The 18663-nt window shown below is 43.0% G+C and overlaps 1 protein-coding gene across 1 annotated transcript in view; it reads left to right on the forward strand.

Moving 5' to 3' along the window:
• LOC148477398 (uncharacterized) overlaps positions 1–18663 on the forward strand; it is a 124266-nt gene that overhangs the window by 92495 nt on the left and 13108 nt on the right. The window contains exons 14-15 of the mRNA XM_088456809.1: positions 1947–2229; positions 8768–8990. Of these exons, the coding sequence (XP_088312935.1) occupies positions 1947–2229; positions 8768–8990 (506 nt within the window). The remainder of the gene's footprint in view (positions 1–1946; positions 2230–8767; positions 8991–18663) is intronic.

Consider the following 18663-nt stretch of genomic DNA (forward strand, 5'->3'; position numbering starts at 1 on the left):
GTCCCATTACATCGGTCACATTACTTTGGTCACTCTTAGTGGGATTTTTTTTAGGTGATTTTGTTTTCAGTATATTTTCCATCTATAAACATGAGCAGCTCTTATGGTACTGTACTGTATGTCCACAAGAATTACGACTCCTATTCTTTGGATAGAACATTTACTTCTAGGATACCATAAAACTGTAAGTGAAATAAACCAAAGTGTAAGGTTCCAATACCCGGTCACTAGCCCCAGCATTATGCAGCCTTAGATTAAACCATTGCTTTATTAAATATAAAAAGTTTCAGCATACTACTTTCAGCAGAGTACATTACACATAGTCAGATTATGTACTCTGATGAAGTGTATTATTACCCTGAAATCTCAGTTGGATTGATAGTAATGATGCAAGATGTATTACTTGATTAGTACAGTCACGTTTGCATCTTTACATACCTGGAGCGCAATCTGTGTTTTAACATATTTTAATATTTTACTACACAATGGGCGGAATTCAATACTTTTCAGCCCCTATCGCGCCCAACGGAGCAATTCTATTCTTGCTCCTGTCGGGCACGATCAGCTGGCAGCGCTACATTTCAGCTCGCAGCCCCTGGGGGATGAGAGCTGAAATGTGCAAAAAGTGACATGTTTGGGCACCCAAACATCACTTTTCACGATCATGCCCAGCACTTTGGTCGGATATAGCTGCTTTACGCGGCTAAACCTGACCTCTATGGGCACAATCAGGACGAAAATCTTGAACAATTGCATAGCGGCCCACGATCTCCTGTCACTTTAGACGGGAGATGCGGGCAACGAAAACAATTGAATTCCGCCCAATGTGTTACAATATAGTTTAATACAGTATATTATGGTATCGTGCAGTGTAGAATAGTACAGTACAGAACAATTCATTATATCATAGAATTGTATTACAGTGTATTACAATAACATTTGTACTGTATATTATGGTATAGTACAATATAGTAAAGTACAATACAGTATAGTGTAGCACCGTGTATTATAGAATAGTGTAGTAAAATACAGTATTACACAGTAAATTATAATGTAGTATAATTAAGGTGTGCTTAGTATGCTGGAATGCACAGGGACATGCAGTGTCAGAACAGGGTTGTTTTTCTTCATGACATCACAACTAGGGGGCGGGGCCACTAGCTCCAGTAAGTAGATCCCTGCAGTGTTGTAAAAGTGCTCTTAGCCTTCATGACATCACACCTAGGGGGTGGAGCCGCCAGCTCCAGTAACTAGAGTATTGTCTTGTAATAATCTTTAATGTCATCATTAGTTTCGGAGTTCCTTTACTGAATTTGTTTCACTTCTTTAATTTTCAGTTACAAATGAAACACTGAGTGTAATTGAGGATAAAAATAAAGTAAAGTAAATACTACAATATAAGAATGGTGTAGGACAGCATGGTACATTATAGTACTATATACAATAAGTGACAGTACCATATAGTATGCTATACTATATCATATATTATATTACAATATACTATAGTATTGTAGTGTTTAGCATAGTATAGCACAGTAAAGTGTAGTACAATACATGGTAGTGCAGTGCCAAATAGTATATGTTATTGTCAGCATGCAAATGTATGGTAGAGTATACAATACAGTATAACAAAATGCAGTATAATATACTATATAATATCATAGTATTGTATCAGATAGCATGGTATAGTACAGTGGTTCTCAAACTCGGTCCTCAGGACCTCACACAGGTCACGTTTTCCAGGTCTCTCAGCAGGTGCACAGGTGTAGTAATTACTCACTGACATATTTTAAAAGATCCACAGGTGGAGCTAATTTCACTTGTGATTCTGTCAGGAGATCTGCAAAACAAGCACCGTTTGGGGTCCTGAGGACCGAGTTTGAGAACCAGTGGTATAGTACATCCATGTTACACCTGTATACCTGATCATATTACATCCTATACAGATCTGTTTCCAGCCCACCAGGCGGGTTGTTGGGATCTTTTCTCGTTCTGACGCCAGTGACTATGATTGGATCATCCAGGGCCTTAGATCCCCAATGTTTAAAGATCTGGTGGAAGAGACAAGGTCCATCTATATCTCTAACAATGACCATCACTTCATACAAGCCGCGATTGGCTGCGACTGCGCCGTGCTGTATCACACCAAGAACCGAGGGAGGATCAACATCACAAATGTGACGGACTCTATCTACGACATGCATCTAAGGCATTTGTCTGTAAATAAAGGTAAAGGATCGATCGCCCGGGGTCCTTATTTATTAGCAGGTATTTATACAGCGCTAGCATATTTAGCTGTATAATAGGATTTATTTCTCTCATCACCCTGTATGGTAGAGATCAGGGGCGTATCTACCCATTGGCCAGGATGGCACTCGCCAGGGGCGCCGACCAAAGGGGGGGGTGCCTCACGGCAGTGCCACCAGTAGCCATGGGGTGGACAAGTCCCTCGGCCCCACAAGTGTAGGGCAGACCGCAGTGATAGCGATCTGCCCTACACAGTTTACAAACAGACAGCCGCCAGGTGTTTGTAATAGCAGCCAGCCAATGAGAGTCAGACAGACTCTCATTGGCTGCTGCGTCGTCCGCGGAGGGAGCCGGCAGGAGCTCACTCATGAGCTCCGTGTTCCAGCTCCCCCCACAGCATGTGACGGGAGAGACGTTATACGTCATGACGTCTCTACCATGCAGGAGAAGAGCGGGCCGGGACTCAGACTGCGGTGGTCGCGTCAGCAGCGGGGACCAGGTAAGTTGAATTTTTTTTTTCTTTGTGTGTGTCTAAGCCTGGCACTACTGGGGGGGGCACTGAAATAGGGGGTGTCCGCTACTGGGGCACTTTATGGGGGGGTGCCCGCTACTATATTGGGGTGGCCACTACTGGGGGCAATTTATGAGGGGTGGCCACTACTGGGAGCACTGTATAGGGGGGTCTACAACTGGGGGCACTGTATAGGGGACTACTACTGGGGGCACTGTTTAGGGGGGCTACTACTGGGGGCAATGTATAGGGGAATTACTACTGGGGGCACTGTATAGGGGCGACTACTACTGGGTACTATTACTGGGAGCACTGTATAGGGGGGACTACTACTGGGTACTATTACTGGGAGCACTGTATAGGAAGGACTACTACTGGGTACTATTACTGGGGGCACTGTATAGGGGGGACTACTACTGGGTACTATTACTGGGGGCACTGTATAGGGGGACTACTACTGGCTACTATTACTGGGGGCACTGTATAGGGGACTACTACTGGGATCTACTACTGTTGGCACTGTATAGGGGGGACTACTACTGGGGGCAATGCAGCATAGGGGGGATTATTACTGCAAGCACTGTATAAGGGGGGCTACTACTGGGGGCAATGCAGCATAGGGGGGATTACTACTGGGGGATAACTACTGGGGGCACTGCATAAGGTGGGTAGGAGGGCGCCAGTACATTACATTGCCAGGTGCACTTGGATCCCTAGATACACCCCTGGTAGAGATACATGAAATAAGACTCATTCAGTGTTTATATCACAATAAGTCTGTCTAGTGGCTCCCAGTAATACCTGGGTACAGGAGTGAGTGCAGCCCCCTCACATACAGTAGCGATATATTGTTCTTTACACTCTGTTATATGCACCAATAATGTGCTATTGTATTGTATGTAGATTCAGTGGAGGAAAACTATATCGCTGGGGCCCAAACATGTGTTTAGTGGAAGTTTATCCTGCAGCTTCCTATATACTGTTACATGGTCCAGCCTGCGCTGCCCCCCTGAGACCCTGGGGACTAACTTTACTGAACAGCAGTTTTGCTGGAGGTGTGAAACATGCCCAGAAATGTTGACTCCCAAACTGCTTGTTATAGGGACTTGTACTTAGTCATCCACTTTTCCATAGACGGTCACTTTTCCTTCTTGCTTCTGGTCCTTGCTCATTGCATTATGGTAACGCTAGAATCTGGCTGTGTATACGTAATATCTGTACGTCTGCATGTGGGAGCCTGTCCTGCCCACTGCTCTTATGTCCGCAACCATCATCATTACTATCAGGACTTACACCAGCCCCATGCTGGGTGCATAGGATCCGGGTTACACAGATGTCCCATCTCTGTCCGCACGCTGTGAATGAGCACTGAAGTCTGCCGACACACCCATTATACTCACATGAGACTGACCATGTAAATGCTGTGGGACAGTCAGCGCCCAGAAACACCCATTTCACAGGTAGTCTGGTCCACTGACGAATGCATCCATCGGTATGTACTAACAAACTCTCTCTGCTTAAGTCTGATCTGGTGCCTGCGCAGTCACAGATCTCTTTCCTCGGTGGTTGCGGAAAAGCTGACATCCATAAGATCCATCATTATTTATACTTTTTCTTCAACTCAGAACCAGCCCCATACATTAAGCCTCATAGACTTCTAACTACATTTATTACTAAGTACACTACACAGTTTACTACTTTGACCTAGAAGATCACCAGTTTTGGCAAGAAACAATAATTTTGTCACTACATGGGAGCTCCTTATCTACTTCACACCTGCGGGCTCAGGCCTAATGTCAGGATTTATTGCTGAGGTCCACTGGCCTAGTCCCCATACACCACAAGCCTTGCACCCACAATCTGCTGCGCCATGTGACTAGTGCCTGAAATCATGTACGCTAGTATCTGGCTCTAGCAGCGCCCACGTCCTAATGCAAATTGTAATAGAGATATAAAAGAGGCAGGAGCCCCACAGGGACCTCCAGGTCAGCCGACCCAGGAAAGCACTTTTCCATGGGGCCTTTCCCTATATGGGTCCCTGATGCTCCTTCAGTATTCTAATCTAGATCAACGCTGAATCCTCTCTTGATCCAGAAGTGTCTTGATCATGGAGTCTTCATCCGGTGAGTAAGGGTGCATGGATCAACTCTTTTGGAAAGAATCCCAGGACTTCTGACTTTGGGTCCTATTTTCACAGCATCTTCCCTCTCTCCTCCACCATCCTCACACATACACAGTATGTTATTCCTCTACTGAGATCTGTGGAGAGAACATATCTATAACCATATAGAAACAAGGGCAGCAGTTGCATTAATAAAAATGAACCAGAGTGACCTCTCGGTTTAAATATAGAGGGGGTGATATAGAGGTGCATAAATGTCAGGCTCTATTATACTTACATTCCCTGCATGGGATTAAACAAGGATATTCACATATACTGTACGCTGGATTGTAGACATATAGGTAACCGCACCACACCTATCCGTACGCTTAGTTATCATTATCATCACATACTTGCATGCATCTATCTATGTATCTTAATTAATTATGTCTACAAACCCTCACCGTGCCCTCACTCAACTTAGCTTACATGGAAATGTCCCATTAGCAGCCAGTTGCTGGACCCACATTCAGCCACAAATACATAAGAGAGACTTTGATGCACACAAGCTCTATGAATAACCAAGTAACAGGCTAATATTTTTTCCAAATCTCAGTTTTTTAAAACTTATCCAACACAAATTTATTAAAACAAATATACAGTATATATTTTTTTTAACACAGTATTTACTGCTTCACATGCAAAGTTGTAGGTGACATAAGTTCTAGGGGTAAATTTACTAAGAATCGAGAATGGTCGAGTTAATTTTTTTTTTATTTCTCAGTTTGCATCGCCAAATTTCGGGTGATTTTCCCGTTTTTCATCTCTCAAATTTACTAAGAAGAGAGTTTAGATGAAAGTGAGATGGCCGATGGTGAAGCAGACCGAGATATCTCCCCCAAGTTGCAAGTGAAGATGAGATTACTCACCTGAGATTGCCATGTTTTCTATCTGCAAATCTCTCCCAAGCTAGATATGTGCAGGCTGCTTGTGTGTTAGTCCTGTAAAAACATGTTCAATTCTTTTTAAAATATGACGTAGGGTCCCCCCCCGAAAAAAAAGCCTAACCAGCCCCGGACTTGTCTGCCTGTTCTGGTACCTAAAACTATGGGGAACATAATGAGTAGGGTTCCACCATAATTTAGGTACTTTCACCAGACTGCAGGGCCAGTCCTGGTTTTAAATATAGGGGGGGGAAATTGCGTAGCTGTCCCCCTATATTTAAAACCAGCACCGGACCCAAAACGACCGAGGTGTAATGCCACAGTCAGGGGACCCTATTACCAGGTCTCCAGGGCCAAAGAATTATCACCCCTAGCTGCTCAGGCTAAGCCAGGGATCTTAGGGGAGGTGGGGACCCCCCAAAAAAGGGGTCCCCCCCTCTCCCGAAACCCAAGGCCTTGCCTGAAGCCTGGGGCCTTGCGCTACATGTAAAGCAGCCGCTGATTGGCTAGCGGCCCGTGAGAAATAGATGCTTTCAGACATCTGTCATTTCGCGAGGTATAAGTATATGTAACAGCATATACTTACATATGTTCATCTTGGTTCAGGTAAGTCGTTTTTTTGTTTTCACAAGATCATGGATGCTATGAAAAGCAATGCCAGGATGTAGGTGAGTATAGGATCTTTTTTGCAGGGCCATGCAAACGGATTTCTACTTTGGACAAGTGGACCGACCTGCTGCTACACGTAAGTATGTGTGATTGATGTATGTGTGTATTAAACTTGTACTGTCTAAGGTATGTGTGTTTTGTCTTTATTTAACTATTTATTTTACAGTGGGGTACGGGTGCCGGGCACCTGCTGGCACTTGAAGTTCTACAAGTGCCAAAGGGTAGGCATGCTGGCACCTGTAGATCCACCTTTGATTTAACACGATATTAACCTCGTACCCACAGTCCAGGGGTGCAGGGAAGAGCCCCAGGCTTCAGACCAAGGCTGGGGTTTCGGGAGAAGGGGGACCCTTTTTTGGGGGGTCTCCACTTCCCATGAGATCGCCGGCTTGGCCTGACCGGCTTGGGGTGAGAATGCTTTAGCCCTGGAGGCCCGGTAATAGGGTCCCCTGGTTGTGGCATTACACACTGGTCAGTTTGGTCCGTTGCTATTTTTAAATATAGGGGGAGCCCTATGCAATATTTTTCCTACTATATTTAAAACCAGGACTGGCCCTGCAGCCTGGCGCTGGTACCTAAATTACAGTGGAACCCTACTCATTTTGTACCCCATAATTTTAGGTACCAGGACAGGCTGGCAAGTCCGGGGCTGGTTAGGCTTTTGGGAAGGGGCCCTACGTCATTAAAAAAAAAAAAATTAACCATAATTTAACTATTTAGAGGCAGAAACATACACAAATCACACTGATCTGTGTATTTTTCTGGCAAACTCACAGCTGTGGAGGTGAGTGTTTACAACTTCAATGTGGCAGAGAGTTTGCCGTCATCTCACCCGAGCTTGTCATCTCGATTCTTGGTAAATATGAGAGATGTATATTTTAGGTGAAAAGTACTTCCAATTTGCCCGATGGTGAGTTGAATCGAGTTAGCTATCTCTCCCAAGTTTTACGAGTGAGAAGAGAGAAATCTCTCTCTATCTCACCCGACTTTACCTTTAGTAAATTTGCGAGATGAAAATCAACCCTTAAATCACCCGAGATTGGCCTCTCGACCAATCTCGATTCTTAGTAAATTTACCCCCAGGAGGCAGGGGCTATTTCTCTAATATGATATCAATATATCAAAGCCACAGAATCGATCCTCACAATATATGTAGAATAAACTGATACTAATTAAATCTTACATTAAAAAAAATATTGAAAATATTAATATTGATGTTCCGATACATCAAAAACATCAATATGCTTTGATATTCGTGACGCCCTGCTGGACAGAGGTGCTGCTGTTTATATGAATGTCACCAGTGGCTGCTACTCGCTGCAGCCACCAGAAATATGCTGGAGGCAAAGACTCCGGGTATACACTGGGAGCAAGATGCACCAGTACTTACACTGCGATCATCAGTGGTCGGCACACACTGGTGGATGATGCACAGATGTAGAGAGGTCCGGAGGTCCCTCTGAGATTGGCAACTGCTGGAAGATTATTTTCAGCAGCCGTCCATTTGGAGTTTCTGGCTGATCGCATCAGATGCGACCATGTCAAGTAAAGATCAGCCTGGCGTGGTCCCATCTGATGCGATGGGGAGTATGGTTGCATCATATTTATGGTCTAAGGTAGGCCTTAAGTTTCCTGTAGATTTCTCCACAAAAGTTAAGCTTTCAAGACCATGGCCCTGATAACTAATTATCTTTATATGGCGTTAGCCGTTTTAGTTATGTGTACCTTGCGTAACGGTTTTCAGGATGGCGATCTGAAGGGCCACTGTCCATTATCTGCTACTTGCATATCCGTGATCTGATGACCACAGATGTGGAGTAAGAATTCCAGCTCCCAACCTCATAGTAAAGTAATGGCGTAAGTGCTTTGATACATTGCCCTGCTAATTAATTTCTTATTGCCATGTTATGCAGTGATAGGAAATTGTAATTATCCTATCCTATTGAATTGTGAACAAAGAGAAATGTTCTCCTTACAGAATTCTTTCTAGTACAGAAGAAAATGTGTATATTAGGCATAGAGAAGATGTATATTTCATCTCTTTATTTCCTTGACTTGAGGGCAACGGTTTTTTTGTTTCCTGACTTTTCTATAAATATACTAAACTAAAGGATTCACTTCTAGAAAGTCTAACGACTGCTCCTTTCATGCCCACAAACGGGAAACATTTGTCATTTATGTTTAATATGTAGACGTTTGCAGGAATCAGCTCATATGTTGTAAATCTGTCTTAAAACCAAATGAACTTTCCCAGTTTTTAATTGTTGTGCTCTGTCTGATACTTTGACCGTAAAGGTAAGAGGAATGTCATCGTGGTGGTAGATGACCTGGACAAGAGTGACTTTGAGGAGAAGCATCGCATCCTGCATCAGCAACCTGATATTATGGAGTATTCCCAGGATCTGATCCTTGTCACTCAGTGTGAGAAGACACAGCCACAAATGGTCCATCAGAAGTTGGAGCGGATTAAAGATTTCCTAGCTGCAGGTACATGGTCTAATGTAAACATCATTAATCAGTGAGGTGCATGTGTACTGTATGTGATGATAGATACAGTATAACGAGATATAAAGAGTTTAGAGAAGATACAGAATGTAACAGGTGAAATATTGCAGATGGCTTTGTACATAAGACAATTTATTTTAAATGTTATCATAAATAAAAATCACAATCAGTCCATTGCCTGGCAGCATTAGTAATATCATTCCTAAGGATTGGCGTAGCAGCCACAATCGATAGGCGTGCAATGGGATTGATGAAGGTAAGAAGCTAAGTAGCACAAGGTTAGTCAGCGTGTGCTAAGGCTGAGTAACACTTGGGAGGTGCAGTAAGTAATAGGAGAGAGCAAAGTGTACAGGTGTATGACAAGTATGGCATGGTAATGGAATATTCAGTAGCCTTGGTACAAGTAAGGAGGCTTTTGGGGAAGGGATATGAAGTAAGAGGTTTTAACTATGAGTATTATTATTTTGTTAGTAGTAACATTCATTATAATTTATTTCTATGGTGATTCTATATTATACAGCTCTTCATAGAGACTATGGAACAATTCACATCAGAATCTGCTTCTTTAGATGTTACAGTTTAACAAATATACAGGATCGTTAGTGGGATTAGATACAGAGATAAATAATAATAATGGTGGTAATGATGGTGATAGTGACGAAGGTGTTGGTAATAACAGTGGAGGTGCAGATGATGATGATTATAATAGGGGTTGTGATAGTGATTATGGTAGTCATGGTGATAATGTGGTGGTAGTGATGGGGATGATGGTGATGATGCTGATGAGAATGATGATAATGGAGGTGATGATGATGATGATGATGATGATGATGATGATGATGATGATGATGTGGTGGTAATGATGGGGATGATGGTGGTGCTGGTGATGATGCTGATGAGAATGATGGTAATGGAGGTGATGATGGTGATTACTATAATGATGAAGTGGTGGTGGTGGGGATGATGGTGGTGGTGGTGATGATGCTGATAATAATGAATGTAATGGTGGTGAAGATAATAATGATGATGATGATGCTGGTGGTGGTGATAAGGATGATGGTGGTGATGATGATGATGTGATGGTAGTGATGAGGATGATGATGATGATGATGATGATGATGATAATGATCGTGGTGGTGGTGATGATGCTGATAATAATGATGGTAATGGTGGTGATGATAATGATGATGATGATGTGGTAGTGATGGGGATGATGGAGGTGCTGTTGATGATGCTGATGAGAATGATGATAATGGTGGTGGTGATGATGATGATGGTGGTGATGATGATGATGATGATGATGATGATGATGTGGTAGTGATGGGGATGATGGTGATGAGAATGATGATGGTGGTGATGATGATGATGATGGTGGTGGTGGTGATTATGATGATGATAAAATAATGCCAGGGATGATGACATTAAGTGAAATACTTTATTTATGGGGTATCTAGTTGTGAGTCTAAAGTAGGATAAAAAAGCTAAATATTTCATATATAGGAATGTTACAGGGATATTGATCTCTTTGTGAAAGTGGATATTATACAGAACAGAGGATGGTCTTGTTACTGAAGTTTTCAGTCAGGATAAAAACTGCAACATATAGAGTGTCATATTATCCTGATTGGGCTGTGAGAGCTGGTACATGGGCATTGTATTAGCTGTTGAGAGAGGAGAACAATTAACTCTTAGCCCTGTCCTAGACTTGGGAGTGTCAGCTTAGTGAACCAGATTTTATCTGAAGAAGAGCTGATATCCTGCCAAAAACACTGTGTTTCTTCTTGACAGAGGCATCAGGATCATTGGATTGCTGCAGTTACCTGGTAAGAACCTGAGCAAACTAGAAATAGTATCTCAGTATTTTCTGTTTTTGCAAAAGACTTTATTATAGAAAACTCAGTTTACATAATAGAAGAGCCATCAGCCAACATGTATGTAGCTGTGAACCACATGACAAGTATTAGAGTGATAGGATACACCAGTATTAGAGTGATAGGGTACACCAGTATTAGAGTGATAGGGTACACCAGTATTAGCCTGATAGGGTACACCAGTATTAGAGTGATAGGGTACACCAGTATTAGAATGATAGGGTACACCAGTATTAGAGTGATAGGGTACACCAGTATTAGAATGATAGGGTACACCAGTATTAGAGTGATAGGATACACCAGTATTAGCCTGATAGGGTACACCAGTATTAGAGTGATAGGGTACACCTGTATTAGAATGATAGGGTACACCAGTATTAGAGTGATAGGGTACACCAGTATTAGACTGATAGGGTACACAAGTATTAGAGTGATAGGATACACCAGTATTAGAGTGATAGGGTACACCAGTATTAGAGTGATAGGGTACACCAGTATTAGAATGATAGGGTACACCAGTATTAGAGTGATAGGGTACACCAGTATTAGAATGATAGGGTACACCAGTATTAGAGTGATAGGGTACACCAGTATTAGAATGATAGGGTACACCAGTATTAGAGTGATAGGGTACACCAGTATTAGAGTGATAGGGTACACCAGTATTAGAGTGATAGGGTACACCATTATTGGAGTGATAGTGTACACCAGTATTAGAGTGATAGGGTACACCATTATTGGAGTGATAGTGTACACCAGTATTATAGTGATATGGTACACCATTATTAGAGTGACAGGGTACATCAGTATTAGAGTGATAGGGTACACCAGTATTAGAGTGGTAGGGTACACCAGTATTAGAATGATAGGATACACCAGTATTAGAGTGATATGCGATATGGTACTCCAGAATTAGAATGATAGGATACACCAGTATTAGAGTGGTAGGGTACACCAGTATTAGAATGATAGGATACACCAGTATTAGAGTGACAGGGTACACCAGTATTAGAGTGATATGTTACACCATTATTAGAGTGACAGGGTAAACCAGTATTAGAGTGATAGGGTGCACCAGTATTAGAGTGATAGGGTACACCAGTATTAGAGTGATAGGGTACACCAGTATTAGAATGATAGGGTACACCAGTATTAGAGTGATATGGTACACCAGTATTAGAGTGATAGGGTACACCAGTATTAGAGTGATAGGGTACACCATTATTGGAGTGATAGGGTACACCAGTATTAGAATGATAGGGTACACCAGTATTAGAGTGATAGGGTACACCAGTATTAGAGTGATAGGGTACACCAGTATTAGACTGATAGGGTACACAAGTATTAGAGTGATAGGATACACCAGTATTAGAGTGATAGGGTACACCAGTATTAGAGTGATATGGTACACCAGTATTAGAATGATAGGGTACACCAGTATTAGAATGATAGGGTACACCAGTATTAGAGTGATAGGGTACACCAGTATTAGAATGATAGGGTACACCAGTATTAGAGTGATAGGGTACACCAGTATTAGAGTGATAGGGTACACCATTATTGGAGTGATAGGGTACACCAGTATTAGAATGATAGGGTACACCAGTATTAGAATGATAGGGTACACCAGTATTAGACTGATAGGGTACACAAGTATTAGAGTGATAGGATACACCAGTATTAGAGTGATAGGGTACACCAGTATTAGAGTGATAGGGTACACCAGTATTAGAATGATAGGGTACACCAGTATTAGAATGATAGGGTACACCAGTATTAGAGTGATAGGGTACACCAGTATTAGAATGATAGGGTACACCAGTATTAGAGTGATAGGGTACACCAGTATTAGAATGATAGGGTACACCAGTATTAGAGTGATAGGGTACACCAGTATTAGAATGATAGGGTACACCAGTATTAGAATGATAGGGTACACCAGTATTAGAGTGATAGGGTACACCAGTATTAGATGTATATATATATATATATATATATATATATATATATATTATTGTTGCCTGGAGCCTAATATCTAACAGTATTTGTTCCTTCTTTTCAGAAATCAATGTCTTGTTGGGTCATCCAAAATGTGAGGTTATTTTTGTATTATTTTATGTTTGTGCAATATACTGTATTGCTGAGGATCTTCTTATTATTTCTGCATCTCTGCTGTTAATGTTTGCACTCAAAGCCGGACCTAGCAAATTTGGTACCCAAAGCAATATTTCCTTATGGGCGGTCTTAAAAATAAAAATGTTAAAAATTTTAATATATCTATAAATAAATATATATATATATATATATATATATATATATATTAGGGGTGTGCACCGGCCACTTTTCGTGTTTTGTGTTTTGGTTTTGGATCTGGATCTTTCTTCGCGTTTTGGATCTGGATTGGTTTTGCCAAGACCACCCTTCCGTGTTTTGGGTTCTGGGTTTTGTGTTTTGGATCTGTATTTTTTTTTTAAAAAGCATAAAAACAGCTAAAATCACAGAATTTGTGGGTTTTTCTGCTCCTATGCTATTATTAACCTCAATAACATTAATTTCCACTCATTTCCAGTCTATTCTGAACACCTCACACCTCACAATAGTGTTTTTATATCCAAAAGGTTGCACCGAGGTAGCTTGATGACTATGCTAAGAGATAAGAGTGGGCGGCACAAACACGTGGTCCATCTAGGAGTGACACTGCAGTAGCAGACAGGATGGCAGTTTGAAAATCTAGGCCCCAAAAAGTACATAACTCAAAGAAAAAAAAGAGGAGCAAGATGGAATTGTCCTTGGGCCCTCCCACCCACCCGGGCCCTCCCACCCACCCGGGCCCTCCCACCCACCCTTATGTTGTATAAACAGGACATGCACACTTTAACAAACCAAACATTTCAGCGCCATGGTCTGCCACACGACTGTGGCTGAAATGATTGGTTCGTTTGGGCCCCCACAAAACAAGCTGGCAATTAATCTGTCCCTGCACAAACTGGCGCTACGGAGGCAAGATGTCATCCTCATCCTCCTCATCCACCGATTCCTCACCCTCTTCAGTGTTGTGTACATCCTCATCATTACAGATTATTAATTCGTCCCTGCTGGAAGCCACAACCACAGGTCCATCTGTACGTTCTGGAGGCTGGTCTCCCTGGAAGAGTTGATAATTCATTTTATGAACATCATCTTCTCCACATTTTGTGGAAGCAACCTCCTACGCCTTTCGCTGACAAGGTTCCCGGCTGCACTAAACACTCTTTCGGAGTACACACTGGAGGGTTGGCAACTCAGGTAAAATAGAGCCAGTTTGTACAGGGACCTCCAAATTGCTTCTTTTTCCTGCCAGTACAGGTACGGACTGTCTGACATGCCTACTTGGATGCTGTCACCGATGTAATCCTTTAACAGACAGACGTACGCTTGTCGCTGCTGCTTTAAGGATGCAGGTGCAGCTACAGCCCACACATTTCACAAAGAAAGAAAAAAAAAGAAGAATTTTTTTATTGTTTGTGGAGCGCACTTTGAGGGTTACCCCACCCTTTAACAGACAGACGCACGCTTGTCGCTGCTGCTTTGAGGATGCAAGTGCGGCTACAGCCCACACAATTCACAAAGACAGAAAAAAAAAGAATATTTTTATTGGTTGTGGAGCACACTTTGAGGGTGTCACCACCCTTAAACAGACAGACGCATGCTTGTCGCTGCTGCTTTAAGGATGCAGGTGCGGCTACAGCCCACACATTTCACAAAGACAGAAAAAAAAAAAAGAATATTTTTATTGTTTGTGCAGCGCACTTTGAGGGTTACACCACCCTTTAACAGACAGACGCACGCTTGTCGCTGCTGCTTTGAGGGCAGTATCATATGCAGTGACAGTAGACTTGTCAGAAATTGTTGGCACGTCCTTCAGTCCGGACCAGATGTCCAAACCAGCCCTTGACTTATGACACAGGCGCACGCTTGGCGCTGCTACTGTGTTGATGCACGTGCGGCTACATCGCACACAAGTCACAAACACATAAAAAAATAGTTTTTTATCTTTTGGAGCACTTTGAGGGTTACACCACCCTTTAACAGACAGACGCACGCTTGTCGCTGCTGCTTTGTGGATGCAAGTGTGGCTACAGCCCACACAATTCACAAAGACAGAAAAAAAAGGATGAATTTTTTATTGTTTGTGGATCGCACTTTGAGGGTTACACCACCCTTTAACAGACAGATGCACGCTTGTCGCTGCTGCTTTAAGGATGCAGGTGCGGCTACAGCCCACACATTTCACAAAGAGATAAAAAAAGAAGAATTTTTTTATTGTTTGTGGAGCGCACTTTGAGGGTTACACCACCCTTTAACAGACAGATGCACGCTTGTTGCTGCTGCTTTGAGGATGCAGGTGGAATCTAGATGGGATTTGGAACCGGGGACACACTACCTCCATCAATTGTCTAAATCCCACTGCACTAATGGCGGACACCGGACACACGTCTAACACCAACATAGCAGTCAAGGCCTCAGTTATATGTTTTGCTTCAGGATGACTGCTGTCATACTTCATCCTCATCGCTAGGGACTGTTGGAGGGTCAATTGTTTAGTAAAAGTAGTGATGTTCCTACTTCCTCTCTGGGATGATGAACAACTCCCAGCAGCAGCAACAGCACTAGGAGGAAGTGGTTCTTGATCTTTCCCTATTTTATTTTAATCAGAGAAAGTTTGGTCCTCCATTTATGTTATATTGATATATACGTGCGGCTAAGGCGCACACAAACACAGAAAATATTTTTTATTTTTGCTGGGGAGTAGTGCACTTTGTGGGTTACACCACCCTTTAAGAAATGAGCCAGCCGGCTCTTTACTTATGGGACACAGGCGCACGCTTGGCGCTACTTTGTTGATGCACGTGCGGCTACTGCGCACACAATTCACAAACACAGAAAATATTTTTTTATTTGGTTTGGAGTGTACTTTGGGGGTTACAGCACCCATTAATGGTCAAGCCAGCCGGCCCTTTACTTATGACACAGGCGCACGCTTGGCACTACTTTGTTGATGCACGTGTGGCTACTGCACACACAATTCACAAACACAGAAAATATTTTTTTATTTGGTTTGGACTGGAGTGTACTTTGGGGGTTACAGCACTCTTTAACGGTCCAGCCAGCCGGCCCTTTACTTATGACACAGGCGCACGCTTGGCATTACTTTGTTGATGCACGTGCGGCCACTGCGCACACAATTCACAAACACAGAAAATATTTTTTTATTTGGTTTGGAGTGTAGTTTAGGGGTTACAGCACCCTTTAACGGTCAAGCCAGCTGGCCCTTTACTTATGACACAGGCGCACGCTTGGCACTACTTTGTTGATGCACGTGCGGCTACTGCGCACACAATTCACAAACACAGAAAATATTTTTTTATTTGCTTTGGAGTGTACATTGGGGGTTACAGCACTCTTTAACGGTCAAGCCAGCTGGCCCTTTACTTATGACACAGGCGCACGCTTGGCATTACTTTGTTGATGCACGTGCGGCTACTGCGCACACAATTCACAAACACAGAAAATATTTTTTTATTTGCTTTGGAGTGTACTTTGGGGGTTACAGCACCCTTTAACGGTCAAGCCAGCCAGCCCTTTACTTATGACACAGGCGCACGCTTGGCACTACTTTGTTGATGCACGTGCGGCTACTGCGCACACAATTCACAAACACAGAATTTTTTTTTTTGATTTGGTTTGGAGTGTAATTTGGGGGTTACAGCACCCTTTAACGGTCAAGCCAGCCGGCCCTTTACTTATGACACAGGCGCAAGCTTGGCACTACTTTGTTGATGCACGTGCGGCTACTGCGCACATAATTCACAAACACAGAAAATATTTTTTTATTTGGTTTGGAGTGTATTTTGGGGGTTACAGCACCCTTTATCGGTCAAGCCAGCCGGCCCTTTACTTATGACACAGGCGCACGCTTGCCATTACTTTGTTGATGCACGTGCGGCTACTGCGCACACAATTCATAAACACAGAAAATATTTTTTTATTTGGTTTGGACTGGAGTGTACTTTGGGGGTTACAGCACCCTTTAATGGTCAAGCCAGCCGGCCCTTTACTTATGACACAGGCGCACGCTAGGCACTACTTTGTTGATGCACGTGCGGCTACTGCGCACACAATTCATAAACACAGAAAATATTTTTTTATTTGGTTTGGACTGGAGTGTACTTTGGGTTTACAGCACCCTTTAACGGTCAAGCCAGCTGGCCCTTTACTTATGACACAGGCGCACGCTTGGCACTACTTTGTTAATGCACGTGCGGCTACTGCGCACACAATTCACAAACACAGAATTATTTTTTTTAATTTGGTTTGGAGTGTACTTTGGGGGTTACAGCCAGCCCTAACTCCCACCCTCCCTCTTCACTGTCCACAGCCGAGTGAGAAAATGGCGCCGAGGCGGGTACCTTATATAGGATCCAAAACCTTCGAGACCCGGAAGGCGGGATGATGACGTTTTGTCTCGATTTCAGATCCGAGTCATGCGGGAAAAGTCGAGCCTGACTCGGATCGTGGGGGCTCGGGGGGGGCTCGGGGGGGTTCGGATTTCATAAATCCGAACTCGCTCACCCCTAATATATATATATATATATATATATATATATATATAATGTCTTGGAAGCAGCTCTCTGTAACATGTGCAAATAAAGACGAAGCCTTCCGATCCGCTGTACACGAGGTGCAGAGACTCATAACATATCCATAATGGCGGCACTCAGGCATGAAAACAGGCTCGCAAGGTGAGTTACCAACATTTCAATGCTGTATTTGGTTGTGCATTTCGTCTTACACCCTGACGAATATGCATGACCAAATACAGCATTGAAACGTCGGTAACTCACCTTGCGAGCCTGTTTTCATTCCTGAGTGACATATCTTGTAATAACAATAGATTTATATTATTTTTTTTTCTTCAGGCAGTGCTGGGGTTGGGCCTGGGGCACACTGAGGCTATACATTTTACGAAAGAGAAAGAAAGAGAGAATAAATATATATATATATATATATATATATATATATACACACACATCCACAAGCAGCGGCACTCACCAGATTTACTCAAAAGAAATTCAAAGCACACATAGGCCCTCATTCAGAGCCACTCGCTAGCGGCAGTACGCTCGTTCCGAGCGATGTTCGCACATCTGCGCATGCGTACGGTTTTTAGTACGCATGCGCGAACCAGTCAGTGCGGCCGAAAATCGTTGGTACGCAATATAGCGAGGGCCTGCTATTTTGAGTGACAGAATGAGGCGTATGTGGGTGGTAACAGGGGAAGGTGCTTGAAAACGGGGAGTGGAGATCCGAACGCAGGCGTGCTTAAAGGTCAAAACGGGCGTTTTAAGGGAGTGCATAATTAATACAGCAGCGTCATTGACCACGTCACTTGGTTTTTTTTAACTCAGAACTGCTCGTAAAATAGCGGTTGAAAACACCAACCACAAGAATAGCGAGCAGTTCATACGCTGTACGATGTACTCGATTAATCTAATAAATAGCGGACATGACGTATGGTGCGTGCGGCCAGGGGGCGTTTTTATCAAATAAACGAACGTATGTTTTGCTCGCTCGTTCAGACTTAGAGGTGGGAACAGACTGCAATTTGCGAACGGATCATTTGAATAGCCACTCCTTGTTTTTGAACGAACGACCACAAATAGCGAACGGCTCTGAATCAGGCCCATAGTCCTTCTGTGTGACTGTGTGAGCTTTAAATTTCTTTTGAGTAGATCCGGTGAGTGCCGCAGCTTGTGGATGTGTGTTGGTTCAATA

Source organism: Taudactylus pleione, unplaced genomic scaffold (genome assembly GCF_031769625.1).
Source record: "Taudactylus pleione unplaced genomic scaffold, aTauple2 ptg000720l, whole genome shotgun sequence".
NCBI classification, from domain to species: Eukaryota; Metazoa; Chordata; class Amphibia; order Anura; family Myobatrachidae; genus Taudactylus; species Taudactylus pleione.